This window comes from Erithacus rubecula, assembly GCF_903797595.1.
Source record: "Erithacus rubecula genome assembly, chromosome: 26".
Classification (NCBI taxonomy): Eukaryota; Metazoa; Chordata; class Aves; order Passeriformes; family Muscicapidae; genus Erithacus; species Erithacus rubecula.
This window is the reverse complement of record NC_136678.1, coordinates 773586-790136: the sequence shown is the minus strand read 5'-3', so window position 1 is coordinate 790136 and position 16551 is coordinate 773586. Positions and strand designations below refer to the sequence as shown.

The following is a 16551-nucleotide window of genomic DNA, read 5'->3' as shown; positions in this document are numbered from 1 at the left end:
CCACTCCTCACTGACCTTCTGCGCTCCCTGGCCTCCTCAGCCGAGAGGTCCTTCCCGGGGGCGGAGGCAGCCCCGGCAGTCGCGGCGCCGTTGGCAGCGCCCAGCTGAGCGCGGTTTGTGATTACACCTAGAGGGGTGCTGCCACAGCTGCCCTCTGCGCTTTTCTCTACAGCAGAATCACTGTGCTGCCTGAAAGGGGCTCTGAAATAGAGAAGACATATGGAAAGCAAAGCAAGTGAACTCCAGTGCTGACTGAGCCCAACCTCCTCAACCGAGCGTGGACAGTTCATCCTCCTCACTTTACACTCATTGTTTGTGGAGAACAGCCACAATAAAATGAATTTTACAAAACTTGGAGAAGAACGAGCAGGAGGAATTAATAGCCTTCACATCCCTGTTAGTAGCAGAAATGATCAGAAAAATGTTCCTGGTGAATAAGCAAAAGGAAGGAATTCCAAGAGTTTGTACACTGAGTACCTGAGGGCAGCCTGAGCATACGCTGTGTCACAGGGACAGAGGGCACAAGGGACACAGTGTGGGCTGTCACCTGCCTGCCAGTCACACCCACCACTGCAACTGTCCAACACCACCATCCTGGGACTGATTATCATTCTGGAATTGCTTCTCAGCATTTCCCATGTGGAATCACACCTCCAGTCCCTAATCCACTCCAGAACTTCCAACCCAAACTCTGACTGTTGGAGTGTTTTCTCTGTTGGGAGCCATTACCTGGTGCTGTGGCAGGCTGAAGCAGGAGTGTTCACACCGAGAGATGTGGGACAGCAAGAGACAGGTTGCCACGGGGTGCCCAGGGAGGTAGATGAGCCAATGGCAGTGGGTGAGGTAGCTAGAGATGGACTGCGACTGGCTGAAATGTAGGGACTGCTCAGGTCACTACTTCTACCAAATGAAGCACTGTAAAACATCACAAAATCATGTCCTTCAATGCACAGTAAATATTCAACAGCACATCCCACAGCTGGGCTGGCAGCTGGGAAGAGAGCAGGTACCACATGGCAGCAAAATGTGTGCAAGATCAGAGAGCAATGGAGCTGTCACCAGTTGCCCACACAGGCCAGTGCCAGCAGAGCCTTGCTTAGCTAAGCCCAGCTCAGCTCCACTGAGAGAATAATGGCATGGGGGTGAGTTGGGGAGGATCAGGGAAGGAAAAAGCCCTGCTGCAGTAAAAGCAGGGCACATGGAGCACGCTGTGCCCTGGGGAAAGGCGGGTGCAAGGATGAAGATGCTTAAAGCAGGAAAGGAGAGAATGACATAAGCTGGTCTGGCTGCATCACCCCTGAGGATGTCCAGGACTTCCAGTTTTAAGAACTTACTTCCACTGGCTTGAAGTTTTGGCAAAGACAATCAGTCCAGGCTTCAATTCTCTTTGAGACATGTTTGGCACAAACAGTATTTTTTTGGAAAACAGCTAGCACAGCTGTACAAAAACATCCAAGAATGAGCAAGGGAAATAATATTTTGCCAGTTTAAAGCAACCCCTGAAAAACCTATCTTACTGAAAAGCTGCACTTGCATTGGTATTTTGGAGACAACAGAAGAGGAAAGAAAGGCTCTTATACAAGGATGGACTCTCGCGTTTTCAAAGAAAATCCAGCCTAAGGGGAGAGAAAATCCACCCTAATGGGACAGAAGATCCCCTCTAGTGGGAAAAGCTGCATATCTCTGAAAACAGACTTGATGAAATCTGGCAGAATCTCCTTCTTGCACATGCCCAAGCCCTGCAGAAGCTGCTCACTGCCTGCACAGAGCAATCCAGTGGGTCCTAGGGGCCTGCCACACCTTTCCCAGCATGTGGCATGCCTGGTTGCTATTGTCTGAAGCATCAAAGGCTAGGAAGGCTGGAAGGCTGGCTCTCACCTTCTGCATCCTAATGGCTCCCATGGCAGGGCACACAAACCAAATCACAGGAATAAAAGCTGACCTAGAGTAAAAAAGCAGGCCAAGAGAGGGAGCTGCATGTTCTAGGGAAAGCCACAGACACAGAATGAAACTGGAAGTCAACTCTAGAGTAAGAATCCAGAGAGCAGCCTGAAGCTGAAGTAGCACTGGGAAGGGGCAGGACCAAGGACAGGAGGCCAGACACAGGATCCAGTCCTGTTCACCCAGGCACCCAATTTACAAGCCACTCTTACATGCCAAGGCTCCCAGCCAGCCCAGCAGGAGCAGCTGGTCCCCAGGGAACCAAAGGGGACAACAGAGCATCCTGGAAAGTCTCCACAGGGAGGAACCTCCCATCTGGGCTCCTCAGCTGATGGCTGCCTGCCATACCCAGGTCACCAGGAATAAGCAAGTCATTGTCACCAGGTCGCAACCTCTGCTGGATCCTAACAGAGCTTCCTCTGGAATGCTGGCCCTGGCCAGAGCCTGCAGGAGCAGGAAGTCCTGTTGGATACACGTCCCTCCCTCCCTGCTCCAAAGGGAAAAGCCAAGCCCTGGAGATGGGCTGGTAGGAGGGTGGCAGTGGGAAGAGGAGCCTGGCTGGGGTGGGTGTGTGGAGCAAGCAGCCTGGAGTCACATAAATGAGTGTTCTGAGGAGAGGATGGCAGCAGAGCCTGTGTCTGGGGAAGGAAGGAGAGGATGAGCAGGGAAGAGCTGGTGGCAGCCCTGGGGAAACAAGAGTTGGTGTGGCACCATCCTAGGACAGCCCATGGCAGAGAGGCTGGGGCACAAGGGTGGCTGCAAAAGAGGGAAGGAACTTGGTGAGGAAGGGAGGGTGCAGGAGGGTTATCAAGAAAGTCCTGTCAAGGATTGTCTGACAGAAGGGAAAGGGAATGGATGAGAAGGATGGAAGCAGCACCATGTGCCTGGGAGAGCAGGGATGTAGGGCATAAGAGAAAGAGGAATGGAGGAAGAGGAATGGAGGAAGAGGGTGCAGGGAAGGCATTGTGCCAGCTCCAACACACACACAGGCAGAGAAATGAGGAGCTGGGGCACCAGAAACACACTCCTGCTCCCAGGGGAGCCAAAGCACTGTGGGAATCCACCTCCCAGCCTGTCCCCCTGCATGGGTGGCACTGCATAGTGTGAGGAACACTCCAAGGCATTTATCCCATTGTTCACATTTGATCTGAACAGGACCACAAAATTGCAATAAAAAGGTTAGCCAGGGAATCCTGTTAATTAACAGCTGTGTCCATAGGAGTCTGTGAAAGGGAGGACTGTGAAATTCTGCTGAAGAGTTCAACATTAGAAATAAAAAAAGGAACTCACACACTGCTCCTCATTTTCTAACCACAACAGAACCATCAGGGAATGAAGAATGAAATGTAAAGAAACATTTCAAAGCAATAAAAAGAAGTATTTTTGACTTTAAAGAAAAATTTCAAAGGCATTAAAAACTTTAACTTAAGAACCTTCACACTCCTAAAATGCTTCCACATATGGTAATAAAAAAGGTTTGCACAAAGCCCATAAGTACCTTTATAAACACACTGCCACGGGTATTGCAGAGATCAAACTAGGATTTGGGTATGGAAGGTGGCCAAAGTGGTGGCTATTAGGAACAATGGTTAAATATAACCCCTGGCTCCTAAATTCCTGATTGCTGGAAGCAGAGAGAGCATGGCAGGTAGAAGACTGCTCTGAAGTTATCCTGGCTTTTGCAATTTCTCCTTCAAAACCAGCTGCTGTCAGAAACAGAGCCTGGGCTGCAGGGACTGTTGTCTGGGCCCACTGCAATGGCTTTCATGTGACCAGAACCAGCAATTTGCATAAGTGTGAAATGAAGGAGAAACTGTGCTGCTGAAGGATTTCATTCTGGTGTCAGCCCCTCCTGGGAGGCAGCACTTGTGGCTGATGCAAAGGCAGGATGCTGAACTAATCCAACCTGCTATGCCAGTTTTCCTCCACATCCTTTCATTTACAGTCAAAGTGACCTGGATTTTTGAAGGCCAGTATGCACTAAAATGGACACCAGGATATTAGAGCAGGGTATTGTAGATTTCTGGGCCAGTGGTACACACAAAGAGAGCAGGACAACTGCCAGTACTGTGACAAAGAAAGCACCAATATCTGCTTCAGTTAAAGCAGAAGAACATTTGTAAAATTGATGCAAGTTATTTTGTTCCCTTTTATTAAAAAAAAAACCCAACAAAAAAGCAGCTTTTTCCCCACCTTAAAATGATCTGCTGCTGTTACCCATTCTATTCTATGTTTGAGGCATCATATAGAGCACTCAAAGAACATAACTAGGGTCAGATGGGATATTGGGAAGGAATTTCTCCCTGTGAGGGTGGGCAGGCCCTGGCACAGGCTGCCCAGAGCAGCTGTGGCTGCCCCATCCCAGGGGGTGCCCAAGGCCAGGTTTATGGAAGGTGTCCCTGCCCACAGCAGGGGGTGGAAGGAGATGGGATTTAAGGTCCCTTCCAACCCAAAACAGTCTGTGATCTTTATGGAGATTAGTCAAATGCTGAGGCAAAGGGGAGCTGCAGATGGACACAGTCAACCCCTCAGTGACATCCAAGCATGTCATACTCCCGTGAATTCTTTATCTCTAAGAAGAAGCTTTCACCTTTAGGAGTTGTGTTCAGAATTTTGCTAACACTTGGAAATGACATAACACTTATGTCTAACCAGGTTCCTTTTCTCATCTTAGGGGCAGATGCACAAGGCTGGAGAAATCAGAAGTTCAGTACAATCATATTCAATTTCTCTGTGCTCTCCTACAGAAAACTATACAGGATAAAGGTTTAATTGATCATGGTTTTACTATTTGTATATGAAATGCAAACCCATCAATCTCTCCTTTAAAGGCACATTTACTCCTACCTGACAAAGCTATTCTCTGTACCTACTTGTGAACCAGTAACTCTCTCATGAAAGGCCAGGACTCAGCCTTTGTGACAAGAAGTCAGTATTAGTGACATCCCACTGCAGCCTAAACCTTCCCCACTGTACAGTTTAACCAAGGAAATACAGTACAACTGTGTGAGTGCAACACTAGATCTGGTGCAGGATTAGCTGGGATAAAGCAGCAGGGTTTGTAAGATTGCCTGGGGGTGACTGGGCTGTCCTTCAGCTCAGGGAGCAGCACAGGTGTGCCAGCTGCAAGGGACAAAAGTTGTCCAATGTAATCAGCTGCAGCTTGCCAACCAGCTTTGGAGAGAGACAAGCTAAGGAGGCTGGGCTGTCATCACGTCCCAGGATAGCTGTGAAGTCATCAGAATGGAACAGCAGAGGAGAAGGCTTCTGCTTGAAGGGGCTGCTTCACCTTTTGTGGCAATGGATGAGTACATGCTCAGCAACTGGCCACACACATCCTTGAGCACCATTTACCTCTACAGCATAAACACTGGAACAAATTGCCTCTTCCCAAGAACCTCAAGTAATTGTTCCATCTTCAGGACAGTTATTTAGTTCAAGGTCTAGAATCTGGTGAAACTCAATCTAAAACTGTAAGCTATTGCTGCTGTTTTCCTTAAGCAGAAACACAATGGCTTTGCAGTGGGATGTTTATTACAGGCTGTTTTGATGGTCTCCAGTATCAGCTGAAATAAAGGTGAGGTGTTGGCACTGCTGATCCTTCTGCTCACATGAAAACCCAACAATGCCTCACCAGAGCAGGGCATTGCTTCAGCTCACTCAGAAGGTGGTACCTCAAGAGGCTGTGCCTCCCAAGGAGGTCCAGGACACTGCAGTTACAGGAGTTCTGGCTGTAACTGCCTTTCAGCTTCTGCCTTTACCAATAATCAACCTCTACACCTTCACACACACTGTGAACAAACTGCTGCCTTACTGCCTTATACAACAATGGTGGAAGCATCAGTTCTACTCCTTAGCAAGTGCTGTACATCATGCACAAGATCACTGCCACTTTCTGATTATACCATAATCATGGACTAATATAAACCAAAATTAGAGATAGGCTATAAATTACTCACCAAGAGCAATCTGAACAATCCTTTTGGACTCTTATTACATTAATCTGTTTTTATGATCAATTTTGGTTTTATTCTCTAACCATAACACCAGCATTAAACAGAGAAAACATTGCATTTGAGTTATGGGAACAAGAGTATTTAAATTCAGTCCAGCAATTTGCAAATTAATAAAAATTATATCCTTTAAAAACACTATTTAGCACGACAAATAGAAAAAAAAATATTAACTTTTCCTTCCTGCTCTCAGCAGAAGAGGGTTCCAAGGCCACTTACACGATGCAGGAGGCAACAAGCAGAAGGTCTGGGAGGCACGTTAAGAGTGGTTCTGAGTGCTGAGAAGACTGAGCTGGACATACCTTTTCAGGTAGGTGGACACATAGGTGGTGGGAGCAGCAGAGTGGTTTCCCCTGGGCTCGTCCCTCCGGGGCGGCCGCGCGCAGGAGCCGCCGCGCACCAGCGTCACCGCGGATTCTCTAGACAGGACAGAGCACACCTGGCTGAGACACACCCCTGCACTCTGCTCTGGTCCTGCACACACATCCTGCCCTTACACCCCTGGGCTGCAGGTGCACAGCTCAGAGAAACACCTGCTCTGGCCCTAACACCAGTTCCTGCTCTTGCCAGATCACTTCAGAACCACAGATGATGTCATGTTTTGCATGAAGAGAAACAAGATACTTTTTAGTCAGAAAACTTGCAAATTAAATTCAGATTGTCCATAAAAGAAATTTAACATATTAAATATTTAATATTCTTACTGCTGTCTGTATCAAACAACAAGGTATAAATATAGAGATATTGGAAATGCAGGGAAGCTTTTATTCTTCAAGGTATCCAGGCAAGGACAAATTCAGCACAGCCTTTCACAAAATCATTAGGCTTGGAAAAGTCCTTGAAGACCATCGAGCTCAACAATAAACCCAGCACTGCCAGATCCACCACAAAATCATGAAGCAGAAAAGAACAAACAAAAGATTTACAGTATCTAAAGCTACTTGACAAGTTGTCAAGAAATTCCTAGTAGTCCTATTTACTACCCTGGTTGTCTGAAGACAGGGATCTTTCCCTAATGCTAATGCACACTCGGGCAGTGTATCCTGTTATCTGCTGGTGCTGGACAGGACCAGGAGCTTGGAATACAGCACTAATCCATTCTCCCATTAGCCTGCAATTATTCCACATTTCCAGTTGTCATGCTGATGATGAGACTGATGTTCTCTCAAGACACCTGTGAGTTCCAGAAAGAAAAACACAGATGTTTTGAAAGGAAAGAATATTGGGGAAAAATCTGTACTATACAGTATGCCTGGGCACCATCTATTCCTGAAGGCCAGTTCTCCTCAGCCAGTCCCCACTCCACCCAGAAAAGGACACTTGTCACCCCTACAGTGGGATGTGCCACTCAACAGCAGCCTCTGCCAAAGCTTTTTGAGCTGATCAGCAGTCACAATTTGACTACGAAACTCTGGATCTCAGAGACTGCCTGAGAGTGAACAAGAACACAGTGGGGAGGTTCCACGCAGAAGATCAGCAAAGAATCTCAAGCTGTGCTGAAATTCTCTCAGGATGTTATCTGCCACAGCTCCTGACCAACAATTACACTTCACAGCCACTGCTCTGCATGTGCCTTTCCTCCTCTGTTGGGGAAGTAGCTGTAAATGAGGCTAAGGTCAAATTTTACTCCTTCTAGTACAAACTAAATCACAGAATGCCCAGGGTTGGAAGGACCTCATCATGTTCTAATCCCTGCCCTGGCAGGGCACCTTCCACTAGCTCAGGTTGCTCCAAGCCCTGTCCAACCTGGCCTTGGACACTTCCAGGGATGCAGCAGCAACAGCTTCTCTGGGCAACCTCTGCCAGGACCTCACAGCCAAGAATTCCTTCCCAGTATCCCATCTAACCCTGCCCTTTGGCCGTGGGAAGCCATTGCCCCTTGCCCTGTCACTCCAGGACCTTGTCCAAAGTTCCTCTCCAGCTCTCTGGGAGCCCCTTTAAGACCCTGGAAGGCCTCTGAAGAATCTGCTTGTAGAGACCAGCTCCTCAAATACATCTGGCAATCCTGGATATACACACACCATTTACACCATGGTTCTGTCCAGGGCCATCCACACACACGGACTGTAAAACAGTCCTGCAATGAAACAGCTCCTACAGGGCAGAGTTCACAAGCTGGAGTGAATCTTAAGTGACAGAGGTGTGAACAAAGGGACTGAAGGTGACTGCTGAGCAAGTAACAAGTACAAGTGCAGGTGGCAGCTACAAAATGAGGCACTTGCAAATTAAAAGGAAAATGATCCATAAATCTGGTTGGCTGAATGGAACCTGTGCCTGTGTGAGCACAGGGGTGGAGGAACCAGTCTGCTGATTCCTGCCCATCTGAATGAAAACCAATGTACCAGAAATTTTACAGACAGAGCTGGCTCTTGATGTTGTGATTTCCTATGTACTTGAAACTGCTGAGAAAATATACAAAGCATGACTACAGAAAAATTATATTCCAGAAGTACTATTGACAGGATGAAAGCTGAGCATTAACTTCAGCCAGTCACTGTGGGAAGATGGTTTGTATGAATAATGCTGAAGGCAATTTTCCTCAATTACAGCTGTACTTATTACTGAGGAGTACAAACAGCCTTGCCTGTCCAATGAAAATGGGTGCACTAAAAGAGTGGGTGAGCTGGCTGTCAGGGGTTGGAGGTGGGGGTCTGCTGGTTGTGCTGTGAGGAGGAAGGACCATGTGGCTGTGTAAAGGACAGACAAGGTAAGATGTGTGAGGAACAGACAGGGTTAGGTGGCTGTGTAAGGATGGAGTTAGACAGCCATGCAGAAGGAGAAAGGAAACTTGCAGAGAGAAGGAGGCAAGGAGTCAGTGCTGTGTGGAGCTGCCTGTGAGAAGTCCACAGATCAGAAGACATGAAAAGTTTTTACGGTAATAAGGGACTGATGATGCTGTCAGTCATGTCTGTCAACAGCAACAAGTCTCACCTGTTTTCTTTTTCTTCTATATCACTTGTACTGCTCAGTCTTCTGGGGACTATGGCGGCAAGATAACTCTTGTTGTCTCTGTCCTGGTGAAGCAAAAGAGTAATTTCAGCTACACATCTCTTACTCTTTCAGCATATTCAGTGGCAAATAATTCTTGGGCAACACATACCACAGCATAGAAATATCAGTTCTGAAAGGGATTTCCTGATGACTATGGTAGTGAATAAAAGCATGTTCTAACTTGGAAAATAACTTGTCAGTTACAGAAACACAGAATGGTTTGGGTTGGAAGGGATCTTTAGTCTACTAGACCAGAGCTCCATCCAAGGTGGCCTTGAACCTTTCCAGAGCTGAGGCATCTATCTATGGGCAGAAAAGTTACTGAATACATGGGGTGTGATTTACAAATGCAGCTGGTGGATAGAAGAGGAATCCATATAAACAATGGGAAGGACAGTCTCCACTGCAGGTATGTGCTATTGTCTGGATTGGACATTTTCTGGTAAGGAACAGACTGTTCCAGACTGGCAGCCTGGTCCAAACTGAGCAGGAATTAGGCACCAAACTCCAGTTCTGGAGAAACAACCGATAGGATGGAAATATTTTTCAAAAGAAAAAGTAAGAATGAAAGAGACCCATGTTTGCTATAGATACAAACCCCTGCAATAATCCAAGGGGTTTACACCAGTGGGGTAAAGTGGATACACTAAACCATCCTTGCTGAAAGCCAGACCTTTTCCTTGTTGTCCAAGAGGGCAGATATCCGAGGGCTGGACGAGGAACGATAGATGGAGGTTTTATCCCTCTGTGCCTCACAAGAGGCAGTGACCTCACTCAGGGTGTTGTGGCTGCCAGTCTTCCTCAGCCCCAGCCGCCACGATGAAGGTGACTCATCTTTCTGCTCCTCTGACTTGCTGAGCCAACTGAACTGTGGAGGAGAAACAAGGACATTTGGAACAAGGAAGAGCACTGCAAGGCACACTCTTAAGTTCAGAAAGTGTTTCAAAAAGAGCCCAGTTTTTGCTGGGCTACACTTGTAAGATTTAATGATTTATTTCCCACTGCACTTTAATTACAGGACAGAGCTCAAGGTGAACTCAAAGGGATGCAAACTGCTGAAGTGCCTCATCCCCAAGGATAGAGGATGAAAGGAATCTTCTGTCACTGTGCAGGTCTTTGCCTACACAACACCCTCCTCCAGCTTTGAGGAAAGAGTATAAGGAACAATGAAGCTTTTATTATCACCCATTTAGGAAGGAGGAATTATACAGTAAAGGCAGAAAACCAAAACCAAGCACTCAGGTCTTACAGAACTAGCTGCAAATAAACCCCTCACACCAGTGAAGTCCAGGAGAAGCCATTGAGATCACCAGGGAGCTGTAGCCAACAACACTGTAAAGGAGGAGACTGAAGAAACCTGGACTGTTTAGCATGGAAAAGAGAAGGCAAAGACAGGATTTAGTTGCTCTGCTACTTGTGGGTGGGTCTACAGAAGACATGGAAACAGACTTCTCTACAGTGAAAGGAGAACAGACCATTTTCCACTTGGGAAATCCCAGCTGACATTGAGATGTAACTTCAGGCAGGAGCAAAGCTGCACTGGGACAGGTAACAGAGCATCTCCATCCTCAGAGACCTTTCAATACTCAGCTGAGCTCAGGTAGGACAAAGCAATGTGACATGAGCTTAATCCTGCTTTGAGCAGGACCTCAGTCTCATAGAGGCCCTTTCCATGGGCAGGTAACTGTGCCTCAATCACCACAGAATGGGCCTTTGTGCTTTTTGTTACATGAGGTACTTCTGACCAGCATATCCTTAAATGTACAACTTTAGCTACAGTTATCAAGTCTTTCAAAAGGCTGCCCACTGCCATTCAAGAATGGAGCCTGAGCATTACAAGAGATACTTGTACAAGGCTAAGCACCAAATTATACAGGACACAAAGCAAAGCAATTATTAGGAGTTATTGGAAAAGTACAGAATACAAAACACACAGCCACTGCGGCTCTGTGTTACTGCAGGGTACAATCACACCTTTGGTACCACACACAGCTCAGCTCCAGGGCTCAGCAGCAGTTGACAAGAAGGGAAAAGTTCAGGGAAAGGCAGCAAGATTGAGTAGAACAAAAGAGGTTTTGCATGAGGAGATATTCAGTATGTCAGTAGTCTCCAGGCTGAGATACAGCCAGGGTACATGAAACCCTCAGTGGCACACAGAAGGGTGAATAAGAAACATTTATTCCTTGGTCCTTTCCATAAAGGAACAAGGGGCAGCAAACAAACCCAGTATGTGGTAGGTTAATGGGACAGGGAGCTTTGTAGAGTTTTCAACTAAACTGAAGGACTCTTTCTGCCACTAGACATTAGAGGATCCCAATCAAAAAGTGACTGCATAGAGGAAAAGTCCACCAGGGACTACTGAAGACAAAAAATACACCAGGTATACAAACATCAGTGAAATGCCAGAACATGCCATTTGCTGGAATGTGGGAGGGAATTCCTGCAGGACTATGTTCTCTAGCTTCTGATGGTCACTGCTGGGCAGGACATTGGGCAGACAAGGCTTCTGATCAAAGCTGATCTAAGCATTATTATTATACCATATTCTATCTGACACAAACCATCTGACACTATTCAGAATAAATGGAGCTACTGGGGAGCTCTGCCCTCAGACTCACTGTCTGAAGACTGCCAAGCTAAAATTATCCCTGCAGTATTTGAGCAATGTTTTCAGCTCATGTCATTTCAATGCAGATGCAAAGAGTTAATCTGCACTCCACCATTTCTAGCACTGCCAGTCTACTGAGCTACTCAGCTCTAACATTTTCATGTAGTTTTGATGCTTTCCTCAGAGAATGCTCAAAACCATACCCAAAGCTGACATCTGTAAATTCTGAACAACACAGGAACAGCACATACTAATAACTCCCCTAACAGAGGGCAACACAGCCTAAAGCTAGTCTGTCAAATTGAATTACAGAAAAATCAAACAGATGAGACAAGGTAAAGAAACTGATCTTAAGTGACTTGGGTCAAATAAATAATTGCTCTGACCACAAGTCAGTTTCTACAACTTAACACCCTTACTCTGTTAAACAGCTCAAAACAGTGAGACCAAACTCTGCAGCTGGGGAAAGGTTAACTGAAGTGCTCACACTTCCCAGCATCCTTCTAGCTCTAACAGTTCCCCTGATAAGCTGGCCTGAGCTGAGCAATGCCCAGAGGTGCTCTGATCTCAAGATCAAATTATCTTGGTTACACTTAGTTACATGCAGAAAATAAAAAATGGTGACTAAGCAAGAAGCATTTCCTTCTGACAGGCACTGAGTGCTTCAGCCCTGGGCCAGGTCTGTGTTGTTTTCTCCACAGACTGGTGCAAAGAGAAAGCAGCAGCACATGACAGGAGTCCTGTACAGAGCAGAGTCTCCTGGTGCCATCTAGCTGAGTGATCTGAGAGCTGGAGAATTCACATAAGATTTTAGTGATGACTTCACCTTTCAATATAGTCCAGCGGGCCAGCCACATGCAAACCACCCTCTGCTTGCTGGGCAGTAACATCAAACCACTGACTCAACTGGCTTTGGCAAGTCAGAGCTCACCACTGGCACATGGGCAGGAATCAGCTCTTGTGACAGCTCTGCTGAAAAGACACTGGCACCAGTCCCCTCAGACCTGACAGCACCCAAAGCATGTCCTGTAGGCTGAGTTTCTTCACCACAATTTGCTTTGGAGGGTCAGAGATTCAAGGAGAGCTGTATTGTCCCTACACTGCTGTTAACACACATCCTTATCAGAATTTCATACTACCAGGCTTTTCTAAATTCAAATCTTAAAGTCCTCTGAAGACTGGTTTCAGAGCATCCATCTCCCAGTAACACCTTCTGCTCCTGAGCATTGCTGGAGTCCCCACTGATTCCAAATTCACTTACTCTTCTGGCAGATGCAGTGAAGGAGTTGGGCTCAGCTGGTGGCATTTGCTCAGTGATGCTGGGCCTGGATTCACGGCTGGAGTGGTTGGCAAAGGGTTCTTCCTTTCTCTCTACAATTTTAAACAAGAAGAGAAACCAAATGTTTCAGTATTGCACTTCCAAGGCCCTTCTTTACACAGAATGTGGTCTGCACTCCAGTACAGAGCTGTGTGACCTCAGTGTCCTTGGACCAGAGCTGTCAGTGCCTTCTGCACTGTCAGATGTCAGGGCTTTCTGCAAGGAGCTTCCTGCTTCCTAAAGAATAGGATGAATACATTTGCCAGGCAAAGCTCTTGGACTTGATTCTCACAGACAAGCAAAATCTTTGCAGAAAGCACCATAGAGGACACACAGGTTTTTTTGTTTTCCACAGTTTTGTTTCTTGTCTGGGAATTTCTTCCCTGGTAAATCTTGGGATGAAAAGGGGCACATGCTGTTCCTGTTGTTGCACAAGTGTGGCACAGTCCACAGCCCTGAGTGCCCAGTGCAAGGTTTCACTGCACAGTTCTCTGCACTTGCTTGTGCTGTTGGGCAGAATTTCTGGTCTTCTGCAGGAAAATCAGTTTTTCTACAGGAAGCCAGGACTGCTGCCCAAAAAAAGCCCTTATTTGGGCTCCAAGCAAGCTAAGCAACCCTTGTCCAAGCTCACAGCTGGCTCCCTGCTTGTTAGATAAGTGCAGCTGTCCAGTATCACATTTATTTTTTGTATCTATGTACATGCTTGACAGAAGAACATCCACCAGACATTACCAGGGGGAAAAAACCAGAAAGTGTGACTCAGGCAATAGGTTCACTTGATAGGAGAGCACAGGCTGGAGACAGACTATGCACCATAAACTCAAGCACATGGAAGCTGCCTGAGAAATGATGTACCTACCACCCACCAATCATAGCTTTCCTTATAGCTATGAATGCTCACAGTCATGGCTTGGAAAAATAATTTCAAGCATAAGCACCCAAACAGTCCTAGCAAATAACATATGTGCAGGGAATAAAAATCTGCTATTACACATTTGGAGTCATTTAGGATGGAGCATCTAGGAGAATGGCACCTTGGAGTGTGAAGATCAATCTTTCTGTAACAAATATTCTCAGTACCAGAAAAATAAGGATTTAAAGGACACAGAAAACAGAAAAGAGCAAGCCAAGAGAAACATGTTAAAACAAGAGGAAGTCAGCAGGACTGACAGAACCTGAATTAAAGAGACAAAGACAGAATTGTGGGATCTCCTGAGTTGAAATGGACACACAGGAATCATCCAGTCCAGCTCTTGGCCCTGCACAGACACCCCAACAATCCCACCCTGTGCATCCCTGGCAGTGCTGTCCAAACTTTCCTGCAGCTCTGGCAGCCTCGGGGCTGTGCCCATTCCCTGGGGAGCCTGGGCAGTGCCAGCACCCTCTGGGGGAAGAACCTTCCCCAAAATCCAGCCTGAGCCTCCCCAGCTGCTCCCTTGGGTCTCCATGGGAATGGATTTCCAGCCACTTTTCCCTCTCTGTGAAGCAGCAGATTTCATTCCTGGAGCTGAACCCTTGGGTGCACTTTCACCCTGGGGAAGGGGCAAGAGATCCCCCATTCCTCCTTGCAGGCCCAGCCTGCCACTCCTGGCATCCAAGTCCATGGAAATGCCCATGGACAAGGAAGGATGTGCTGCCATTTGCCCCCAGCTGCTCATTCTGGTGTCTGAGGCCTGTAAAACACAGGGCACTGCAGGAAGGGAAGGTGGCAGCAGCTCTCCAGGCTGGCTGGGTGGGCACTGGGAGCCTGTTCTGGAAGTTTACAGCACACAGGTCAGCTTTTAAGGTCAAGCCTAATTAGAAGAAGGCTAAAGTGGTAATGACAGGTTGGGAAGCACTAACTGTGAGTAATGTGACTGGGAGCAGTTGACTGCAGAAGAGGGACAGGTGAAGGGACTCTGTGCTGGCAGCCTTAGCTTTGGGCAGGACCCCACATTTTATTTTACCAAAATTTCAGCAATAAACATTATGAATTCCAGACAAGAAAAACTGGAGAGCATTAGTTCAATCTCCTCAAAACAAATTTGTTAAGAATAAAAAGGAATTAGAAACCTTTTCTGTAAGGGTTTTTGGATAAGGGATTTTGGTTGGTTGGTTTTTAAACAAAACAACACTAAAAGCTTCCATGGCCTGCTTTGATTCCCTGCTTTAGTTCCCAGCACAGATAATCACCATAGAATTTTGTATTGATCTTTCTCTTGTTCAGAAGAGGTCAGTGCCAAAGTAATTGTCTTCAAAATGAATAAAGTGACATTAACACCCTTAGCTTCCTTTGTCTGAAAAACACTTGTCTGAAAATTTCTTGTGAATTATAAGAAACACACTACTTTGAAGTCTTCCAACAATTTCACTGCTTCCCTCACCTAATTTCTTCCTCCCACAGTCTCTGCAAATTCAACAAATTAATCACTACCTGAGACTCTTCAAAACACACCTAAAAATAAACTTGTGTGTTACACTGCCAGCTTCTACATGTCCTGCTTTATGCCCAGATATCAAATGGGTTGGAATTTTTAGGTTTCAAAAGATCACTCTGAATTTTTCTTTTCATCTGGATGTTGAACACTTCAGAACAACAGTCATAACCTATGTGTGCAGCACTGCTCAGAATGATAAAGGTATGGGAATACTACAGAAAATAAAGAGGAATAAGGGAATAATATTCATGCTTTCATACCTATACCTCCTGTACAATCCACGCATGTAAAATGTTGACCAGATAAACATAAAACCACAGAATCCCAGATTGGTTTGAACTGCAAGGAACCTTAAAGCACATCTCATTCCACCCCCTCTCCTGGGCAGGGACACCTTCCACTTGCTGCTCCAAGCCCCATCCAACCTGGCCTTGGACACTTCCAGGAATGGGATGGCCACAGCTTCTCTGGGGACCCTGTGCCAGGGCCCAACTCCCTCACAGGGGGGAATTTTTTCCTAATATCCCATCCAAACCTACTCCCTGTCAGTTTGAAACCATTGCCCTTTGTCCTGTCACCCCAGATCCTTGTGAACAGTCTCTGTTCATCCTCCTTGCAGGCTCCCTTCAGGTTCTGGGAGGTCACAATGAGGTCACCCCAAAGCTTCTCCAGGCCCAGCAATCCCAATTCTTCCAACCTTTCCTCCACCAGAGCTCTCCACCCCTCTGATCACCCTGGTGCCTCCTCTGGGCTCTGTGCAGCAGCTCCAGGTCCTTCCTGTGCTGGCAGCCCAGGGCTGGAGGCAGCTCTGCAGGGGGGTCTCAGCTGAGTGGGGCACAGGGGCAGAATCCCCCTGCCCATGCTGGGGATCAGCCCAGGAATATCACTGTCTGTCTCTGAAATCAGTAATACTGGGACATTTATTATTTTCATTACCAAAATGAAATTCCTACTTCTCTTTGGAGTCTTCCTATAGTGTGGGCTGAGGCTGTTGCCTTACAGAATCTTGCTTTAAAAAGAGTACCAAATATGTGACTCCCCCACTCACATATGCAGCAAGTGACAAGTGTAGCTGTGTCTCCATCCAGCTGGGCAAGTCCACACTAATTTTACCAGAGATTTCAGAAGTTTACAAGGTGGGGTTTCAATTCTGATGAAAATTTCTCAAAGGGCTCAATAATCTTTGCAGGAAAGGAGAGAACAGTAACAAAGCCTGAAGCTGAATCATTACCTGAATGCTTGTTGTCTCCCATTTCTATTAGT

General features: G+C 46.6%; 1 protein-coding gene across 8 annotated transcripts in view; it reads right to left on the bottom strand.

The window, feature by feature from the left end:
• PPP1R12B (protein phosphatase 1 regulatory subunit 12B) overlaps positions 1-16551 on the bottom strand; it is a 133518-nt gene that overhangs the window by 64140 nt on the left and 52827 nt on the right. For 4 of the 8 annotated variants that reach the window (XM_079327108.1, XM_079327106.1, XM_079327109.1 and 1 more), the window contains exons 9-14: positions 12815-12924; positions 9619-9813; positions 8886-8968; positions 6257-6373; positions 730-915; positions 16-201 (exon numbers count right to left, since the gene is read on the bottom strand). In XM_079327108.1, coding sequence (XP_079183234.1) covers positions 16-201; positions 730-915; positions 6257-6373; positions 8886-8968; positions 9619-9813; positions 12815-12924 — 877 coding nt within the window. The remainder of the gene's footprint in view (positions 1-15; positions 202-729; positions 916-6256; positions 6374-8885; positions 8969-9618; positions 9814-12814; positions 12925-16551) is intronic. The other 4 variants (XM_079327110.1, XM_079327111.1, XM_079327112.1 and 1 more) reach the window with 4 other exon arrangements.